This window comes from Cebidichthys violaceus, unplaced genomic scaffold, assembly GCF_023349555.1.
Source record: "Cebidichthys violaceus isolate CVI_PGR_0920_01 unplaced genomic scaffold, fCebVio1.0.p SCAF_16, whole genome shotgun sequence".
NCBI classification, from domain to species: Eukaryota; Metazoa; Chordata; class Actinopteri; order Perciformes; family Stichaeidae; genus Cebidichthys; species Cebidichthys violaceus.
Genome location: NW_027176329.1, coordinates 8459371 through 8480753, shown reverse-complemented (window position 1 = coordinate 8480753; position 21383 = coordinate 8459371). Strand labels below are relative to the sequence as shown.

Genomic DNA, 21383 nt, shown 5'->3' with positions numbered 1-21383 from the left:
TATTTAAACTTCACTCCATGCCTAACAAATCTCACTGTCTTGTTAAATGTGTTCATTCAAACGCCTACTTAATTATATTTCATTATAACTGTACTAATGTTTATTAGCATCATGTTCTTGATGTTGTCCCCATACTTTACTGTATTGTGTTAAATACTAAAGACATGTACAATTATGTGGCATTACTGACTAAACACATTGAGTAAATTAAATGAATACAATATGACCTAAATACGTCATTTTAAAGTGGAATGAAACAATAAATGTGGAAAAAAATGACCCACTGAAATAATTCGCAAAAGAAGAACATTTTTATTGCCACGTCCGTTGACTCAAAGTATAAAAACCGTAACTCAGTTTAAAGACCATCATATAAATGTAAGCACTTATTAAACAGGCCATTATTAGACCAAGTTAAAATATTTGTTAGTGTGCTATACTTTAACCATACAAAAGCACCACTGCTTTTCCAGTAAATGACAAATTAGTTTGACCTCATTGTTCTTAAGTCATAAAGACACACATTCATTTAGAAAAAGAAGGAATACAATACACTCATTTTAAAGTGCAACTTCATAACATTAAAAGCGATTCCATTGTTTTAAAGAAAGGAGGAGGGGATAAGACAGACAGTCCAGCACCATTTAACAAAAAAGAAAACTACACAACAGAATGAGACTAAACAAGTACTTAACATAATAAAATAGTTTCTGTGAAAACAGTGGGGAAATAATTAGGTAAACAACTCTGTTTTGAGCAAATGAAAATGGATGGCTGTCTCTTTAAGAAGCCTTGACTGAGAAATATCTGGAAAAGCCACAACTTGCAAGAAGGCTGACTCATACGATAATTAAAGACAGTCTCCTACACACAGAAACAGTGTTGCAGCAATGTGGTAGCCTATATATACTTTTAAAAGTATTGCAAATTGTGAACTCAAAATTAAAACAAAGAATGCACTGTTTTCTTTCCTAAATGTACAGTGTAATGCTTCTGTCCACTGCGTGCGTTTTGTGTTTTCAGTATATTAGGAGGTGGCGTCCTTTAAATAGGCTATAAGATCATGTCTTTCATTTTTCCTTTTGATCCCACTGAAGACCATCTTGGTACCAGGAATGTACTTCTTAGGATTTTGAAGGTAGATATTCAGAGTTTCCTCATTCCATGTAATACCTAAAACACACACACACACACACACACACACACACACACACACACACACACACACACACACACACACACACACACACACACATTAAAGGCTTGCAATATATTTTCATGAACTCATTTGTGTAAATAAATGACAAATGCATTCTCTCTAACTGATGACTGTGTTTAGGTTTTCATTGCCTTCTGTTAGAGCAGAGCTCAGAGGCAGAGAGCCTGCCTGTTCAGACCCGCTGCTCTGTCCGACAGGTAGAGGAAACACAAGGACCAAGCTGCTTCTCAGCACTATATACTGTGACACAATTACTGCACACATCTAAACATGGAGATGTTATATTCATGGCAGGAAGGACAGATGGATACCATGGTAAAACCAAATTAGCATTCTCAGTTGACTGAATTTTTGGGGCGATGTGATGATCTCAGGTATTCCATTCTGCAGGCACAAGATGCATTTTATGCATAACATAAATAATCAGACTATAAATGGCGGACTGCAAACGTTTTTCCTGTGCTCTCCTTTGAGAGTAGGTTGACCATGCAACAGAGGTTACCATGATGTTCTATAACAGGTAAATGTGGACCAGGTTTTTCAGAAAAAAAGAAAAGAAAAAAGCAAGAGTTCAGTTCAAATGAGCCAATTTACTAAAACAAAAGTATTCTGTTATGAGACAGACCAAAGTAAACAGTGCCCTAGCCAGCACAAAATAATGCACATGTCCTAAAATTGTAGCTGATTGTTGCACTTTGCACATTGCAAAACCTTTTTGAAAAGAAAGAAACAAACAATGTAACATTAACAAAAAGGTATATATATGTGTGTGTGTGTGTGTGTGTGTGTGTGTGTGTGTGTGTGTGTGTGTGTGCATAAGGCCTCCGCAACTTCAGGTGTGCACCGTCTTTAAAGCAGTTTTGCCACCTATGAGTGGTGCAAGACTCTTAAACTTCATAAGAGTACACAGGGCTGCACACATACTCTTGTGTTTCTAACTGTTAGCTATATGAATCTGACTATCTGTCATAGAGATCCATACCTTTATCGATGTTGGCCTGTGTGTAGGAGAAGCCAGGTGCCTGTCCTGTCTGCCTTCCAAACAGACCCCACAGATTGGGTCCCACCTTGTGTTTTCCCCCCATCGCCACTGTGTGACACTGGGAACATTTCTTGACAAACACCTTCTTCCCTTTTTCGATGTCCCCCATGACACAACAGCTGTGAGGAGAGGAGCTGATGGCAGTGAAAGGGTGCTATAGTCGGTCACAGCCTATTAAGCTGCAGGAGTGAGTGGAAAAATACAAAACAAAACGAAACAGAACGTAAGAGTAGAAATAAGTAAACGGTCTGGAAGTATTTCAGACGTGATATAACACAGGACACACGAGTAGTTAAGTAACCCCACCCTTCCGGATTGAAGAAGTCCTGAAACACGGGTTATTATGTAGGCTACAGAAAGAACTGGAGAGGTTTAAAAACAGACCTATAAAAAATTGTTTGTTATGTGACGTTAGGCTAAAGCTGAAACTGAACAACAACTGTTTGTTTACTAGCGTGGTGTTTTTCCACCGCAGGAAGCCACTGAAAACACAACAAGACTAATAGGACCAAAAGATAAGCCTTACCGTGGGCTACCTGACGGGTAGTTCAAGTACCTCCAGGTAAAACTCTCTTCCACGTTTCAAAAGTCTTGGACTTGTTTGTTGTTGGTGTGTGCTAGCGTGAATTAAGCTTCCAGCTGTAAAAGCTTGCGGGTTTCAGGGACACGGCTGGATGTGAGTCTCAAAGCATTATCTTTCAAATTTAGGAAAAGGGAGCGGTTGGGTCGGGTTGAATAAGATGTGATAAAACACATTGCGCAACGCGGTGAGGACGACGCAGCTACAGAATGCGGGTCACACCCACACTGGCTCCCTAAAGCAGGTGAGGTATGTTTACAATGTGTGTGAATACATTTACTGATGTAGCAAATTAAATGAGATGGTTCACTGATACCAACCCAAGTTAGAATGGGTCACTTTTACTTTTTGAGGGAATTATTTGGATTATGAATGAGCGAAATGATTGTGGTTTGAAGCAGGAGAACAAGTTTCTCCACATGTTGTCTTTGTGTCACTGAGCTTTAACTGGCTCTCTGCATGCTGTGTAGACATTAACCGCCTCCTAAAGGTAGCCCTATACATATCCTAAAATTGTCATATTAAAAATATTAGCACGATTATGACTTTTAAGGAGCATAAACAAAATCCAATTGTGTCTTAGATACAGTTGTAAACTGATTTATCGATCAAACTGATTTAGCACTGGTAATTAGGACATAAGAGCTCTGAACATGCTCCTTCATCACTATGTGCTGTAGAGCCTTTTTTTCACAGCAGCATTTTAACATGTCACAGTGGTCAAAGCACAGGTGTCAATAATCAAATTAACGATTCCTGAATTGATTGTCACGACATTATTGGGACACTTAGAACGGAACAGAGCCATCGTTAATGTTATTAGCAACACCTGTGCTTTTCCTATCAAGTCAAAATGACTGCTGTAAAAAAGGCACTATAGCTCTTTTCATTGCCATTCAAGCATGAATGTGGTTGCCAGGGGAAAAGCTTTGGTCCAGCTTTACTTCCTGTGTTTTATACTGCATTAATTAACAAACATGGCAGGAGAAAAAAGCAAAGCGGCCCATATATAATGTTTATATTGTTAAGTTTGAAAAGGTCTAAAGGCAACCTACTAATGGTGCCTCTGTTCCATTTAGGTGTGTCTTAGTGAGCGTTATTAGTGAGCCAGCATAACACCCGGGCCTAGAACGGACACACCTAAATGAAATGCAGTCATCATTATGTTTTTAAGTGCTTTGCTCATCCGTGAAGAAGGAGAGCAGATACGATTCAAGTATTTTATCGAAGTAAGAGCAGGGATTGAAAATGTGTCATGTTGTGATACTTAGACACTTGATGAGTAGCCTTTGTTGTTATAACACATATCAGTGTCACTATTGAGGTCAGTCGACCGGACAATGAAAGAGGCGTTCCCTGGGCACGTGCATCTCTCTCTCTCTCTCTCTCTCTCTCTCTCTCTCTCTCTCTCTCTCTCTCTCTCTCTCTCGCTCGCTCGCTCGCTCGCTCGCTCTCTCTCTCTCTCTCTCTCTCTGTCTGTCTCTCTCTCGCTCTCTCTCTCTCTCTCTCTCGCTCTCTCACTCTCTCTCTCTCTCTTTACCTCTACAAAGATAGAGGACATTATTTTGAAACCCATCAAACTGTATATATTTTATGCTTCCCTTTGGTCCTTTGAAGAGCGTGTGATTTGTACCCTCTGTGTTGGTTTGGGGGGAACTGTGGAGCAAGTTCAAGGTGGAGACTTTGAGTTGGTGTTTGTCTCCCTCTCTTGGTAGTGAGAATGTGTTATACTATCTTTATGGTTTGAGTATACCACTTACACTTTATGGCTTCTCCTAGCAGTTAGATCTGTGGTTGTGTGTAGAGAATTGTGTCTTCATCTACAGCTTTTTTTTAAAAGAGAAAAATATTATGCAGTTTGCTGAATATAAATACTATAACAGAAAAAGTAACACTTTTGTGGAAGTATCATTCTAAAAATGTAAATCTAAATAAATGTATTTTTTTTAAATCTCTTACAAAAATGAAAAGAATATGTTCATTTTGTTAGATCCTGAGCCACCCCACTCATCTAAGTGCTTTTCACATATAATTATTAATTATATATCATTTTTCTACAGCAGGAGTTTGAAGATAAGGAGTGTCCTCTCTGGTTCTTTTGGTACTTTAAGGACCAGAAGCCTTATACAAACACCGTCCACCAATATGAGACAAAAATAGTTTTTTCAAAAGTCAAACCCAATAAAAGAGCAAAAAATAAAACCCAAACCACTTTCACAATAATATAACTTTATTAAAATGGCATGCATAAATTTAAATATTTTAACTTAATTATTTATTCTTGCACATTTGAATGTTTTTGTCTTCCCAGTAAAAACACTGTTTTTTACATGCTATAGTAGACCTCTGTGTTGGCCTTTCTTATCCTCTTTCATCCTCTGAAGGACTTGTCTTGTATCTCCATCTCTTCTGAGCTGGTTGTAAAGTCAAAATCTTTAGACCTGTGGGAAGAGAATACATAGTTGGCATTATTCATAACAAACAAAACTCATAGACATGTATGGATGTTAAATTGAATTGGAAATAAAGGGTGAAGAGTTGCCTACCAGTGCAAGTCAGTGTTTAATAACTTCTCATTGACCAGAGTCCTAAGAAGCCTCCTATACGAACTGCTTCTCCCAAATCTCTGAGGCAGCACTGGGTTTTGTGCTTCTCTGACTTTAGGGCCCTCGGCAAACATTTGAATCACCCCCCAGGACCGACCAAACCTCTGAGGCATGTTGGGAGTCGAATTTGGGGACTTGTCGTCAACAGGAACACTCTCCCGTCCGAAGCGCATGGGCATGTTGGCGTGCAGGTGGAGAGGCTTGGCGGTGGGCGGGTACAGCTTGATGATGTGCGGGAGGCTGATTTTGTTGGTTCTGGGGGCCACGAGTACGTTGAAGCTCTCGAGATCCAAACTCCTGCGGATTTCACTCTTTTTTGGAAACAAAACATGTTGAAGTCCAGATCAGACTAACTTAAGAATATTGTCACGTGTTCCTTACTGGACCTGAAACTATTAGTCGATTAATCCATAAGTCAATTAGTCAACATAATCAGTTCACCTTTTCTTTTCAAAAAAAATGCCAATTGTTTGCTGGTTCCATCCTCACAAATATGATGATTTGGTAAAGTATATGATTTAGTAAATGATTATGATGCAAAAGCTGAGGTGTTTAGTTGGTTGGACAAAACAAGCAATTTAAATAAGTCGTCTTAGGCTCACCTTGAACTTGTTGAAAAACTGACTGATCAATTTATCAAGAGAACAGTCGAAAGATGAATCGATAAACAAATCAATTGTTCGTTGCAGCTTTAGTTTTATATTCTTCTTTAAGTTTGGCCACATCATTTCATGTTATTTCATTCAGCAATCATTTTGTACATTCACAAACTATCAAAATACCCTCCAGTAAAAAGGATTTATTTGACTGACGTTGTCACTTAACATTTTATTATAATTTTATTTGCCAATGATGAAATAAAAACCAATGATGTTTTCACAGTTGCTCTATAATAATGTGTAAATGTGATACCACTGAATAGCAGTTGTTATGTTTCTTAATAATAACCCAAAAAGTTGGTAATTTTCCGTATTTGTCTAATACACTTCCTTTTAAAAAGATGTATGGCCTCATGAAAAATATTTTTAGTAAATTATAATTGGTTATATATATATATATATATTTTTGTTGACAGATGCAGTGCACAAAACAAGGATAGTAGTGCTGAAGCTAACTTGTTTTGTCTATAAAATGTCAACAAATTGTGAAAAAGTCCATCTTCAGTTTGCTTGTTTTATCCGACCAGAAGCCCCAAACCCCAAAATATTCAATTTACAAACAAAAATGACAAAGAAAAGTATAAAATCCTTACTTTTAAAAAGCTTACTCAGCAATTGTTTGGCATTTTTGCTTGAAAAATTACAATTATCAATTGACAAAATCAATAAATCGACAAGTCTTGTCAGCTGTGAAGGAAACCCTAACACGACGAATCCCGCTTCCCAATGGAATAAGAATCTCTAGTTGAATAGTCCTTACCTGTTGGTGTGGCTGTTTCTTGACAGTGTGTCCTCCATCATTGCTGCTCAGCAAAGTCTTATCACTGTTGATTGATTTCCCATAGACCTGCAAGTGAGACGCCGCCTCCCCTCCAAGACCCCCCAGCATCAGGAGCACTGACAGAAACACAGCGGTCAACATGTTAACGGCAGGAGACATGTTCTCTCAGGACAGCACCAGGACACATTTTATTTCCTGTTGACCACACTGTTATTAAAGACCCCTGAAAACATACGTCAGCTGGCTCGCATGTGATAGACACACCTACACACACACACATACAAACTAACACATACACTTATACCTTCAACCAGTAATTCAAGCTGAACAAATTCCTATCTCAATAATTATCAAGCTCTGAGAAATATATTTGAAAAGGCATGTATGCCCTAATTGGGCTGATGAATGAACCAGTTGGTATTTTTGCCAGAGGAGATCATAACTAAACTAAAAACAGAGGTTCTATAGAAATACTGAATGGCAGACCAATGCTCATGTGCTATAACTAGTATTGTTCAATTCCATAGAGGCTGCATTTTCTTTTTATGGCAGGCTTTGCTAATTATATCCTGCTGGCAATGTCATTCAGGAACACTTTTTTTTTTTATCTTGAAAGCATTGAAATTAGCTGATGTGACACTTTTTTTTTTATCTTGAAAGCATTGAAATTAGCTGATGTGATTTTTTTTGTTTAGAGTTTTGCAGTCTTTCTTTCTTGTTCTTAATCGTACTCCTAGTTGTTTGATGCATTCAATTATGTCATGTGTTGTCCCTTAAATTTATTAAAAATAAATGAAAATATCTCAAAAATGATCTGACAATCTTGCTATACATAATTTATTTGAAACATATTGTAAATTGGCCCGTTAACACCTTCATTATCCTTATCATTGACATCATTGCTTGTTTTGGACACAGTTAATGAAGAGCTGCACATGCAGCAATGGTTTGGCAATGGTTACAATGGGAAGAGGAGCACATACTGGTTGAAGGCCTTGTATAATACTCTGACCTGAAACAAAGATAAAAACAAAATTAAATGTTAGAAATGTATTTAGGGAAATCCAGTGTTTTTCCAGAATGACAATAATACTTACAGGACAAAGATATTGTATATTTTTGTTATTGTCAATTAATCCCACAATAAGACCATAAATTAACAATACATTTTTCTATCTCTCAATACTTTCTGACCGAAGCCTGTGTGTCTCAGCCCTAAGCTGCGACCACTGAAAATGTATCAAAATATATACTGTGTATATATATATATATATATATATATATATATATAAAATATAATATAATATTTACTGTTAAAAGTGGCTATGTAATTTGTATTAAAAAAACAAGTGATTTGAGATAATAGTTTGTTTGGCTTTTACTCTCCAATTTGGTGCGCTAACATTGACGGTAACAGAGTCAAAGTTCTTGTACACATATCGGCTAATAAAGCTAATTCTGATTAAGTAAAAACTTAACATAGAATTTAAAAAACAGATTACAAAAGAAGGGTCAAAATAGATGCAGCAGAGGCCGAGGTATCCAGTACCCTGAATCCTTCAGTCCCACAATGGTAAATGCTAAATGGACTTGTACTTGTGCAGCGCTTTTCTAGTCTTTCTGACCACTCAAAGCGCTTTCACACTACGTCACTATGTCATCAGTCACCCGTTCACACCCATTCATACACTGATGGCAGGAAACTACCATGCAAGGTTAGGGTTAGACCCTCCATGACTGGTGAACACCTACATCAACTCCATCTCCCCAGATTGTAATGCAGGCTTTCTATTAGATATGGTATTATATATTATATATACAAGTTTTCTATTATATATATTATATTATATTTTATATAAGTTATATACTGTATATAAGCTTTCTATTACATATATTATATATTTGAAGTACAAGCCAAACCTAAGACGACACCATCAGGGTGGTTTTCTCATGCTTGACAATTCGCCACAGAAGACATTAAATGTCACATTAAACCTTCTTCAAAAGGTACTCAAATGGGCTCCTATCCTGTTTTGAAGTTATTTGTTGTTGGTCTTACTTTGGCGCAAACCTGAGACAAACCTAATAACAGGCGGTATCCCGCTTTGCTAGAACTGCAATTCATCTATTGGAACTATTGTATCTAGCAACCGTTGGACTACTCAGCTTTGACAAGTATTTAGCAACACAGGAGTGGGGACGACGTCACTCACCATTCCTGTTTCTGCCCGTGTCAATAGTGTATTTAGATGCACAAATGACTCAGACAGAATTTGAGGAATGTCTGGTGTGAGACGCAGGCGGATAATGACAACTCTGCTTTAATTTGATCCATGCGTCATGACCCTGACATTGTTTCCATTTGCCATGTTGCCATGTCAAGTCCTACCCTCAACACAGTGGTTTGAAGCATCTCAGTGGAAAAGTATCTCAATCACGGAGAGAAGCATCTGGTTTCAGTGATTCAATATCAACCCTAAAATGTTTTTTATGGCTAAGGTTTCGGTCTATCTTTCAGTATTATCATTTACCTCCCACCTCTCCCCAGCCCTTCTCTTTGTGCTCTCCCTCCCTGACCCCAGCCCCCGGCTTGCAGACTATGGGGTTCTGGATTTACGATCCTGTCTCTGACACTTATCCAGAGTCTTATCCACAGAGGGCTTCCTATACCTCGAGCTCTCCCTTTGTTCTTTCACCGAGCTCTCCGAGCACTCCCCCAAGGACCTTGTTCTCCGCCACTGTAATTCTCTCTTCTTAATGTTTATAATGTGCATCCCTTGCCACCCTGGCGGCCTTTTCATCTTTCCATTTTCTTGCCTTTGGGCCTACTCTCCCTCCCCTCTTCTCTGCTTCTACATGGAAACAGGCACAGCTTCCTTGATAGAAATACTGCCCTGCAGGTTTGATTTAATACACCTTGAAGATCCCATTTACAGTATAACATGCTTTTGACTTATTGTGCACCCATGTTTCATCTCATTTGTATGAGACGAAGAATTTCTTGAAAAAGTTCATCCGTCTGTCTTATAATTTTTTGTGAAGTCCTGGACAACTGATCAAGAAGAAGAGGAAGACTGTCAGAGAGACACAAATGAAAATAGGCTGAAGAAGAGACAGAAACAGGAAGCAGATTGAAACCGGCCACAATGACACCATTGATCCTCGTCTGTCTGTCTCTCTGTATGGTATCTGGCAGCCTTCCCAGAATTCCTGTCCAGGACCGGGACACCCTCGGATTCCCGGGATGATTTGTGTGAATGTGCTGTTATCCCTCTGTTGAGCTGATTTATGAAGAGTTTTATCTTCCCCCTCACTTAGACATCAGGCGGGTCATCATCACAACACTTTACATGCCCGTACACTCAGCAAGGAGACACATTCATCAAGTCCTTGTGACGGGTTATAGTTTTATCAATGATCAAATCCATTTCTGCGGGATCACTGCATTATGATGTATGGCACACCAGTCAGACAGACACACAGCCTCATACCGCTGTTCGTGCAGCCGCTGTAATTTTGTGCTGTGTTGTCGTGGAGGGATGATGATGGATTTGTGTCTCTCACGAGACCACATCCAATAAGAGAAGTGACAGAGTGAAAACTTTGAGCCTACGGGAGGTTCAGGTAACAGACATGGAGAAAGACAGGAAGTGGGGTGTCTTTCTTTCCTCAGAATGTCAGAAAGTTTTATGTTAAAGTATTTAACCTACCGCACATGCAGAGGCCTGAGCATTTCCTGCCCCTCACTGAAAGCATCTCAGGAAAAGACAATAAATTATCCTGATTAGTTTCCATTTTAAAACAGGTAGTAAAACTGTGCAACACCTAATAAGACATAATATTACTCTAAAGACATTATTTTTGTTATTGGCAACAAGTCCCAAGAAAAGAACAACATGAACAATGTGTTAATCTGCAAGTTTTCATTTCACCCAGTCTGTTCGTGGCTCTGTCAGACCCAGAGTGGTTAGTACTGAAGGGATGAATCCAAAAGGCCTAATAATTGGATTAAACAGCTGGGGACTGTAGTTTTTATCAAACATTACTCCAACAGGAGAAAATAATGTGTTTGTTTGGAACTATTTTGGATTTGGTACCATAAAACAGCTCCACAACGGTAGGGTTGTCTCAAAATAAACTATGATGCCCATGTTCTTCATAAAGAAGAAACATGTCAAGAAGTGCTTGTTTCGCTGAAGTCAATTTAAATGTTTACTACAATGGAGCTCTATGGCACAGAAGAATAAGTTGTATTATATGGCTACAAAACATGTTAGTTAGGATTAATTCATTGTTGGTTTTGGTTGATTAAAGGCTTCACACTTGAGACCATTTTGAATCATTGCAAGCGAATTAACCCCTCTCAAAGTGTCTTGAATAATACTCTGAAACAAGGACATTTTTCTTTGTTCCTGAAAAGCTAAAATTACTTTTTACCAGACATCATCAATTTCTAATTTGCTGATTTGTTGCTGCCTACATGTCACCATGATACAGCTCTGTATGCAGAAAATAGAGGTATGCACATATTTCTGTGATCCTACTTAACTCAATATGATTTCATATGATTTGGATTTATAGTCAACTATGCCTTTAGTCAGCTAATCAGAATACAAAACATATGTTGTGTTCAGGTGCTGAGTCAAATAAAATTACGTTTTTGTTAGCTTTGATGAAAAGCCAGTTTGGGATTGAAAGATACTCTTTCCATCAAAGAAAGGGAGCTTTCAGCAGTCCTGAGAGTGGGGAGGCAAAAACCTTTATTCAATTGAATCTGAGACGATACTAATTCTCTCTGACTTTGATTTTTTTTAGCTCTTTATTTGTGCCACTTTCGTTCAACATTAAAAACGGACGAGAATCGTTTGGTTTTGCTGCTTTTTTGCCCATAGTTTACTTAAAAATTGAGCGTGTTTTACCTGTGAGTTCTCAGTTGTCAAAGTTTACACACACAACCACTAGATGGCCCTCTAGGTTTGGATGATTAAATCCGGGGTTCAGAATTTATAGATTTGTTTGTAAGAGCCTCTTTTCTGTTGTGTTTCTTGAACCTTTTATTTCCCGTGAAGCAGTTATTCAATTTCAAGTCAGTGTAATTCCTTTTGTCAAGGAAATTCATCTTTTGTTGTATTTAGTGCAGAATAGTCTGAGTCTTTAAACAACATGGTGCTCATTGTGAAACGTGTCGTCCACAAGGTGGCACTCTAACACACTTGTTCTCCGATTGTAGAGGAGGAGGAGCCCCTAAGAAGAGGCGGGGAGTCAGAGGAGGAGGCCGACCTAGGAGAAAGAAGGAGTATCCCTCAAAAAGGGGAGGTGCTTTCAGTCATGTTTACAAGGGGAGGCGCTGAAAGCACTGGCCAATCAGAGACTTGTTAAAATTCACCAATCAGAGATGGAGAAGTAAAAGCCAGTAGAGGCAGGCAGGAAACTGAGTAAAATGACTGTTGATGAGAGAGGGGAGGTGGAGGATGGGAAGGATGAGGGGAGGAAAAGGGGCCCTGTGAGAGGTGTGTGTGTTTGTGTGTGTGTGTGTGTGTGTGTGTGTGTGTGTGTGTGTGTGAGTGTGTGTGTGAGTGTGAGAAGCTTGGTAGAAAAATCTGCTACAGCATATGTTTTGCTTATTTTTTTATTATAAGATATATTCCTTTTCCCAAAACTATAAACGCTAAAGGTCCGTTCAAGTGTAGATAGATAAATAACGCGTTTGGGTGGAGAAGATGATCGATTGAGCTGCAGCTGCAAAATACTGTGATGAAAGAAATAGAGGTGAAAGATGTGTATTATGACAAATCAAAACTGCGAGAAGGATTGTCTGATAATATCATGGAACAAGATGCCAGCAGATACTTTTCTGCTGTTTTGGTGGGAATCTCTTTTGTTAATTTTGGTGTTTTCCTTTCTGTTACCTTATTTAAATGTTTACGCGGCCATTATCTGTTGACTGAGAGTCATGATCCCTGGACTCTAGAAACATCTTTAAACCCCGGTGCATAAATCCCAAAGACACTTGTGTCAGTGAGAAAATAAGCTTGCATTGCTCAAGTAAAGGCTTAGATTGTGTACGTAGTATTAATGAAAAATATAATAGTGAAGGGGGAAAGGGAATAAGAAGCAGAAAATGAAGTTGTGAGTAAAGAAAGTGTTTCTCCTGACCTCTGGGCCTTCTCTCTGCTCCCTGTTGGCCTGGCCGTTTGACCGCTGCTCAGCAGGTCAGTGGAGGTGAAAAGTCATCTTAGACACCCACACGGAGAGCTACACGATGACCTCCAACCTCTCTCCACCATGCAGCTGAACCCTGTGCAGCACTTAAAGCAAAGCAGGGAGAAAAGGGAAGAGGAAGAAAGTAAACAGTGCATTATGTCTCATTCAAGCCACTTGTAATTTGCCACATGGAATAAATCAGACTGAAGTAAAAAATAGAGCCCAAGAATTAAAAAAAGGGTTTTGTCCACTGTAACCACAATGATGGAGATGGGACTGTTCAACATTATCACTAATTGATAACATGAGACTTTCATACACTGAGTCAGAGACAGGAAGCATGCGCTGCCTTGATTCATTTACTGCTCACTTTATGTTGCATGCTAGATGGGGGATAACATGAGAGGAAAAAATACCAGACTTTGATTAATCATTGCTGTTTTGATAATTTCTCACTGTGTCTTTGTGCTGTGCTTATCTGCAGAGTTGTAGAAGTCAGACTTGGCAGGTCAAAGAAAAGGGCTCGGTTGAAAATAAACACGAGGAGCCTTATAGAGTGCAAGGAAACACTTTTCAATTGCCTCATAAGATACTTCATTAAGATATGGAACTTTATTATAAGAAAATTGTGTTGTTATTACACAAATAGGGTGCAGGGAAATCTATGAAAAATATCTTGAACATAATGAGCTTTGGTTAGTTCACCAACTAAGGCTGAATAAGACAATCGTAATGTTAAGTAATGCAAAATGTGTGTATAGTTTGCATTATACGTAAGTTATACCAGTGTGTATGTGGACATACTATCTATGTTGAAGTGGTGAGAAAGTCACACAAAACCCTTAATTAAATCAGATATAATATAACAGCCTTCTAAAAGTCCTCCATTCAAAAACGGCTTCAGTTCAAGTATTGAAGTGCCTGCACTTAGCTGCTTTCAGTTATAGTATAAACACTCATGTTTCCTTTCCAGGAAGCTTTCAACCTCTGATGCATTAAACAACATAAATTAAGAGCATACAGTAGTTATGCTTTATTAAGTGTGCTATTATGCTGTGATGTTAGTGTGTGATTATATGTAATTTCTATGTTAAATTAAGAAATGCTATTTGTGACATGTGCTTTTAAATTTCAAATTTGTGTATCTGGCTTCAAAAGAAAGTGGTTGGTGGGTTGTTTATCTACCTCTGTCAAAACCTTGGCTCATAGAAAAAATATTAAATATTGAATATTAAACAACAGGGCCTATTTACATTCTCAGGGAAAATTGAGCTGAGTTGGAAGAGATTGATTAACTTTCCTGGATTTTTCATGGTAACGGTGCAACATGCGTTATTCATTAGTTCATACAAAAACCTGAGGACTACATATTTTTCTGATGTAGCTTTGATAATATTTAAAAACAAATATGACTCATCCACAATTGTTTTTGCATGGTATACAGAAGCTAGAAAAGTTAAATGTGTTTTAATTTTAATAGTGATTAATTTATCTTTATCAAATTCATCACCATGATTATATTGAAACTCATTTATCCATCTCTTTTTAAGAGAAAAGCAAATAAATTGCTTTGAAACAGAGGAGGAAAAGAATAGTGTTTGACAAAACGGAATGAGTGTGTACAGCACTCAATAGGATACTGCACATATTAAGTTTCTATTTATTTCCACATATGCACAAGCTCTGTAACTATTCAGTGTGTGTGTGTGTGTGTGTGTGTGTGCGTGTGTGCGTGTGTGTGACCCGTTATGTGTGAATAAGATACTGTTATCCTCTGATGGTTTGTGATGGTTCTCTTGTAAAAGCATCCCTACTTTCCCCTCATTTCCCCTCCCTTTCCCACTCTCCCTGTGCCATTCCCGGCAGCTAGAATTGGAGTGTACAAAATGTGCGTGTGTCTGATCCACACACAGGAAACTTGATCTGGACCATAGCTTTCAGCACAGCCTGTAGATCCCCAGAGTTTTGAAAGAAGACAGAATGAAAGAGAGGGAGACAGGGAGAGAGTCCTATTTGACCTCAGCAGAGCTTTTCACACGCACACATACACACGCACACACACACACACACACACACACACACACACACACACACACACACACACACACACACACACACACACACACAGTGTAGTGTAGCACTGAGTGGTGGGGACAGCTGTGGGATAGTGACATCATCTTTAGTTGCCGGCTGGTGTACTTGATCTAGGCTGAGGGGAAGATTGAAACCGAAACACCAGACTGCTCTCTGGACCCACATCCTCTGCCAGAAAAACCCTGTGTGTGTGTGTGTCTATGTGTGTGTGTTTGTGTGCTCGAATGCACGCATTTGTGTGTGTAGAAGTTTAAGAGCACCAATGAAACCACAGCATTGGACCATTCTCCACTTTCTCTCTTTCTTTCTGTCTCTCGATGTCTCTCTCCCTTCCTGCTGATTGATGCGTTGTATATATTCTTCGGGGTAATCAGATCCTTTTCTTCCAGAGGTTTCTGTAAATACAGTCTGCTTGAAATGACAGTCGACCAGGCAGCCAGGCTGACTGTCTCTGACGGGGATTTAGCCAACGCTCCGAAAGCCTGGCATTGTGCTTTGGAGGCCCCCGAGGGCACGAATGATGCCTCCCTATGATGAGGCTGACGCACGCTAACTGTGATTAGGGCATGTGTGTGTGTGTGTGTGTGTGTGTGTGTGTGTATGTGTGTATGTGTGTGTAAGGGGGAGAGGGGTCATCTAAGTTCTTTGTTAGCGAAGATGTGTATATTCATTAGACATCTGACTTGATCTGAGCAGTAAATTAGCTGTTACATGGAAATGAGTGGAGCAGCGAGGTGGTGCACTGATGTGACTTTTTGCGGTTCGGTGAAGATGACACAAGAGGGAGCACACACACCCACACCCACCCACCCACCCACACACACACACACACACACACACACACACACACGCACACACACACACACTGGGAGCTGTCAGATACCTACATAGTCAGATCATCACCATAATCTCCCATTGCCTTCACTACCTAAATCATCTATTGCTCTCAGAATATGTGAACAAACAGCCAAACCAGCAAGCAAGAGGCATGTGTGCATGCATATGTCTGTGTGTGTGTGTGTGTGTGCGTGTCTGTGTGTGTGTGGTTTTAGTCATTTAGCCTGAGCATGGGAAAAATGCAGCTTTAAACAGCAAAACAAGGAACCGATACCACAAATAACGAAATCCACAAAACCCCTTAAACAAAACAACATGTTTTGGGGTGGCACAAAGACAAATGCAACAAACTCACACACAGAAGGAGGATTAGCTATTAGTGACTATAAAGTAACTAATAAATAACATGAGCTGACTAAATTCAACTCTGCAGACAAAGGAGAGCAACAACCAGTGGAATAATGAAGTCACATAATAATGTGTCTTTGCCCCATGATGATCATTAACTACACGTCTTGGTTTGCCCACTTTTTATGTTTTTCTCCATTACGGCAAACTAGGTAATTATTGTGACAAAACAGCCTCAACTCAAGGTGCACTTAATAGATTTCGTTGAGCTATCAACCATGTCACATGGTCTTAATCAGTGGGCCTTTTTAATAAAAAAAACCCCCAAAACAATAAAAGTGCTATGTGGTAGGAATCACAATAGTCACTGAGCTCCCATGTCAACAGATCAATCTCCATGACAATTAAAAAAAATGCTGTAATACAGTTGAAGGCTCCAGAAAGGCTAGTAAGTGAACCATGAGTTGAGTTTGTTTGGTCAAACTACAAGTTCAAGAAATAACTTTTATGTGTATAATGATGGAAAAAATCTGATAACTATATTTTGTATTTTTAAAACAGGAAATATAACCACATTTCAAACAGTAAACTTCAATGGAAATTAATACAAATTTACACAAAATATGAAAAATCAAACTTAAATATATAAAAATGCAGGGTACAACATTTGCAAGCTACATGATCTGTACTACAATCTTGTTACTTATCAGCCAACACATACCCTTATATCTATATATACATATGTTCAAAAGTATTTGGGCACCTCTGTTCAAATACTTTTGGTCAGGAGCTGTTTGCCAATGTTTGGTTCCGACCCCTTAATTCCAAATATGACAAATTGCAACGGTACAGCAAACAATAATATTTTATATGTTTGCAGTTCTGTGTCAAAAGTTTGGAGAAGGTTTTTTTGTTGTTTCAACATAACAATGACACAGATTGCCACAGATAAAGGTTAAAAAATTGAAAACTGAAGTGTTAGAACTTGACTTGCCTGCACAGAGTCATGGAATAAAACCCTATCCAACACCTGAGGGGTGAATTGGACTGCCCGTCCTCACTAATGGTCTCGTGGCATAAATGGAGCAAATCCTTGCAACCAGCCTCCAACATCTTGTTGAAACCCTTCCAAGGCCCCGTCCACATTCTTAGTTTTAGTGCCCACATAATTTTAGTCAATATAAGTAAAAACTGGACTCTTCAGTCAACAGTTATCTATATGTTTATTTTGCTTTGGCAACAGTGTTTCGAAAACTTTATGCCAATAAAGCCCATTGGAAGTGAACTGAATTGACACATTGAGAAACAAGAGAGTGAGAGACAAAGAGACAGAGAGAGAGAGAGAAGCTAATGAAAGCGAGCAGAGGGCTACCACCCACTGGAGTAGACAGCATTCACTGTCTCATTCTGCAGAAAGTCAGCATGGACACAAAAGGTACAAATACCATCTGGGCTAGGAGGCTACGCTACATCCAGAGACAATAGGGGCTCAGTCACGCTGCCTAGCCCAGCCACGGCCATCTGCTCTTGGTGAGAGTGAGTGGGAGAGGGGACCCCCTGTACCTCCAGGACCCCCGCAGGTCCCGGAATACAGCAGGATGGTAGACTGAAATGAAATCAGCATAATATTAGAATCAGGGTATGAAAATATGAATGAAGACGATCCGCTTCTCAACACGGCCACAATAGAGGTGGTGACTGAATGAGGCGTGTGAGGCTTCGTAAGCCTCCGACACTGGGAATGAGAACACGTGTGGTGGTTTTCTGACCAACAATGGTTGATAGGAGAGAGCAACTGTTACAACAGCGGGAGGAGAGGATGGTTCGGAAGGGAGAGTGGATGCATGCAAACATCTATACATACACCATGTAAGAACAGATGCACACACACACACACACACACTGCACAACAGCGGCTATTCATCCTGCAGTGGAAAATTAAACAAAGACACCAAGAGCCGAAGCCTTTGACTTTAGTTTCATCTCGTGTGTGACTGCTCAGAAAAGTTAATCTGGGATCGTTTGAGCTCAGAAGTGTGGTAGATTAAAGGAGATACAGATCCCTCTCCAGCTATGACCAGTCTATACTTTGGCACGGTGAATATTCATGCCGTGAAGTCATGTCACGCCATAGCATGACAGTGAAGCAGACAGAGGGAGAGAGCATCTCAAGAATCTAAGTTTGGGATTTGCAACTGGGGCATTGAACCCACATGGAGCCAAGCAAACCCACACTGACACACACAAGCAGATTTATATATATATATATATATATATATATATATATATATATATATATATATATAATATAATATAATATTTACTGTTAAAAGTGGCTATGTAATTTGTATTAAAAAAACAAGTGATTTGAGATAATAGTTTGTTTGGCTTTTACTCTCCAATTTGGTGCGCTAACATTGACGGTACCAGAGTCAAAGTTCTTGTACACATATCGGCTAATAAAGCTAATTCTGATTAAGTAAAAACTTAACATAGAATTTAAAAAACATATATATATATATTACAATATATATATATATACACAGTATGTGCCACACATGCACATTACAAACATGCAATCATGCAATCCATGAACACCCATACCATCTATCTGCTAGCATCAAACCAGGGAATTTGACATTTACATATCATGTCTCCCACTTATTGCTCAATGAGCCTCTTTGACTTTTTTATAGGTCGCTGTCTATGTTTAGCACGTTTAATTTCTGTAACAGTGACAAAAGTTTTATCTTAAACCTGCAATAGCTGATTTTTTTGGCCACCTGGGGGCAGCAGAAACAAGTAAAAACGACATTGACATGCCACCTTTAAGCTTGTTAGCAAACAGTTGCTTATTTAAACAACCAGCAGACACCGAGCATCATTTATTTATTTAAATAAAAATAAATTAAATTGTTGTTGGTTAATTGGTGGTGCAGTGCTTAGGATTGAAGAAGGGTCAGAACTTTCTCTGTGGAGTTTGTTTGTTCTCCCCGTGTTGGGAAAGAAAGGACGGTGTCGGTTCACAAAAATTAAATTTCCATACAGGGTCGGTCAATCGACTCTGTGTCAGCTCGATGTGCAAATGCTGTTTGCAAACGTGTTTGTCATATCTACTTCATAAGGTGATAATATGTTGATGATAATATGTCGATGTTGTGCTTACAGTTTGTTGTTCTGCAACAAAAAAAAATAAAACAGGTAACTGATTTACAGATTTTGGTCATTTATCACAACAATCTAGCCCTAGTTAAATACGTAGACAAACACCAACACTTGCCTGTCATCAGCAGCTTTTGTTAAACTGTATCAGAAGTAATGACAACATGTCAGCATCTGCTCTTCACAGATTCTTTTATGTCAACATCATCAGCTTAAAGCTTTTGTGTATCAACTTGTCTGTGCATCCTCTCTGATCTCACTGTCACTGAGTGTTTACACTCGGCGGTTTGTGCAGACAGGTTAGCAAATGTTTTAGGCCTGCATTTAAAAGTGATTTTGTGAGGATTGTTTACTTACATAGGTGCAAGTGTGAATGCTTGCAACTGTGCTGTCTGCCTTGAATTTATGAGTGTGCAGCTCAAAGGGAAACACCTGAATTAACTCAGAGACGCTCGATGTCAAGCCAGCCACTGATGAGAGATCCCGCGTCAGAAATATGCCTCGCACTAATGAACGGTTTTGTTCTCAAACGCAACCAGACACAGAAAGTGTGGAAATCCCCCTCAGTTGCTGACAGACAGTTGTCAGAGGCCTCAGATTAATGAAGGAGTCTCTCAGTGAGCCGGGTCCTAAAGGCCGACACAGCTCACCCCCGGGGCTCAGGTGACCTTTAAGCGGTTAGAGGTTTAATGGGAACACAGGACTTGTTAAAGCTGACAAATAGATATTGTAGCAAGCAAGCTTTGATGTTTTAAAAAAAAGAATATTCATATAAAGAAACATTCATATAAATAGAGTTCCATCAGTCACAGCTGATGTTAGTTGAATGCAAAAGTTTGTGTTGCTTAGAGGAGGATTGTGGTTTGTCGGATTATTATTTATCATCATAAATCATCATATCTGATTCAGCATGGGCCTCACATCTGTATGTGTATTGGCCTGATGAGATGAAGGAGAGTACAGTACAATAAGACTTACAGTACAATGACTACAAGGGTCAGATGGTTGATGTCTGATGATAGATAGTAGATGTTACGGAATTTCTTAGTTCACCAGGAAGCAATCTCCGGAACCCATCGACTATTGGTCTTATGAAAATTTAGCACAAGACGTCATTGTTTACAGTTGAATGAGACGTGAAAATGGAGTTGGAGATGAGAAATGATGTATACGGCTAATCTGTCAAAATAGTTTGTTGCACTTATTGTATTTGTTTGTTTCTACACTGTACTTTTGCTCTGGTTCATGCTCTTAGATGCTTGTGTAAGCAAGGAGATGCACTTATGACTTCTGGTGACTAGGAGTTCTTTTGAATACCTATGTTGAATACACTTATTGTAAGTCGCTTTGGATAAAAGTGTCTGCTAAAACAATAAAAATGACTGTAATGTAACTAAAAAAAGAGCATGAATAGCTAAATGGTTGCCCAAAGATAGCTGGTGAGTATCGAGATTGCCCCTTTTGCTCTCCACACGGATTTAAACCCGCTCAAATCTGTTGTGTGTGTTTTTGTGTGTGTGTTTGTGTGTGTATCTGTCCGTCTGTCTGTCCACAGCTAATCTTGCATACTACTGAACCCATCAGCCTGATTTTGTGCTAATTTATGACTGTATGCTTAAGAACCTCTCATGGTTGCAGCAAGTGATCAACAACTGCTTCAGCGGCAAAATTAATTACTGGCACTCGACTACGCAAAAAACAACACTTGCATTCAATTGAGCCAAATACGTTGGTTATTTATTTGGTGAGTATCTGATAAGTCTTGTCCCATCGGAAAAGGCAACATCTGTGTTCCAAATCATGTCCTGGTGATTTACATTGAATGTCATTGTTACCAAAGAGTCTGGAATT

General features: G+C 39.1%; 2 protein-coding genes across 2 annotated transcripts; both read right to left on the bottom strand.

Annotated features, from left to right (window-relative positions):
* Nucleotides 1–292: 292 nt before the first annotated feature.
* Nucleotides 293–2878, bottom strand: cycsa (cytochrome c, somatic a). Its single transcript, XM_068711008.1, has 3 exons — nucleotides 2788–2878; nucleotides 2202–2440; nucleotides 293–1173 (listed from the first exon to the last, which is right to left on the bottom strand). The coding sequence occupies exons 2-3, from the start codon at nucleotides 2368–2370 to the stop codon at nucleotides 1028–1030; spliced, it is 315 nt and encodes a 104-aa protein (XP_068567109.1). The 5' UTR covers nucleotides 2371–2440; nucleotides 2788–2878; the 3' UTR covers nucleotides 293–1027.
* A 2266-nt stretch (nucleotides 2879–5144) lies between these two features.
* npvf (neuropeptide VF precursor) lies at nucleotides 5145–7064 on the bottom strand. The gene is made up of 3 exons (XM_068711007.1): nucleotides 6867–7064; nucleotides 5388–5758; nucleotides 5145–5282 (listed from the first exon to the last, which is right to left on the bottom strand). Exons 1-3 carry the CDS (start codon nucleotides 7044–7046, stop codon nucleotides 5213–5215), a joined length of 621 nt encoding a protein of 206 aa, XP_068567108.1. The 5' UTR covers nucleotides 7047–7064; the 3' UTR covers nucleotides 5145–5212.
* Between the last annotated feature and the right edge of the window lie 14319 nt (nucleotides 7065–21383).

Bases quoted from the DNA above. Each gene is read 5' to 3' on its own strand.
- cycsa (XM_068711008.1), bottom strand. From the start codon at position 2,370: ATGGGGGACATCGAAAAAGGGAAGAAGGTGTTTGTCAAGAAATGTTCC. The intron at 1,174-2,201 runs GTATGGATCTCT...TGTGTGTTTTAG, and splicing joins ACAGGCCAACATCGATAAAG to GTATTACATGGAATGAGGAA.
- npvf (XM_068711007.1), bottom strand. From the start codon at position 7,046: ATGTCTCCTGCCGTTAACATGTTGACCGCTGTGTTTCTGTCAGTGCTC. The intron at 5,759-6,866 runs GTAAGGACTATT...TTTCCAAAAAAG, and splicing joins AGAAACAGCCACACCAACAG to AGTGAAATCCGCAGGAGTTT. The intron at 5,283-5,387 runs GTAGGCAACTCT...CTCTTCCCACAG, and splicing joins TTAAACACTGACTTGCACTG to GTCTAAAGATTTTGACTTTA.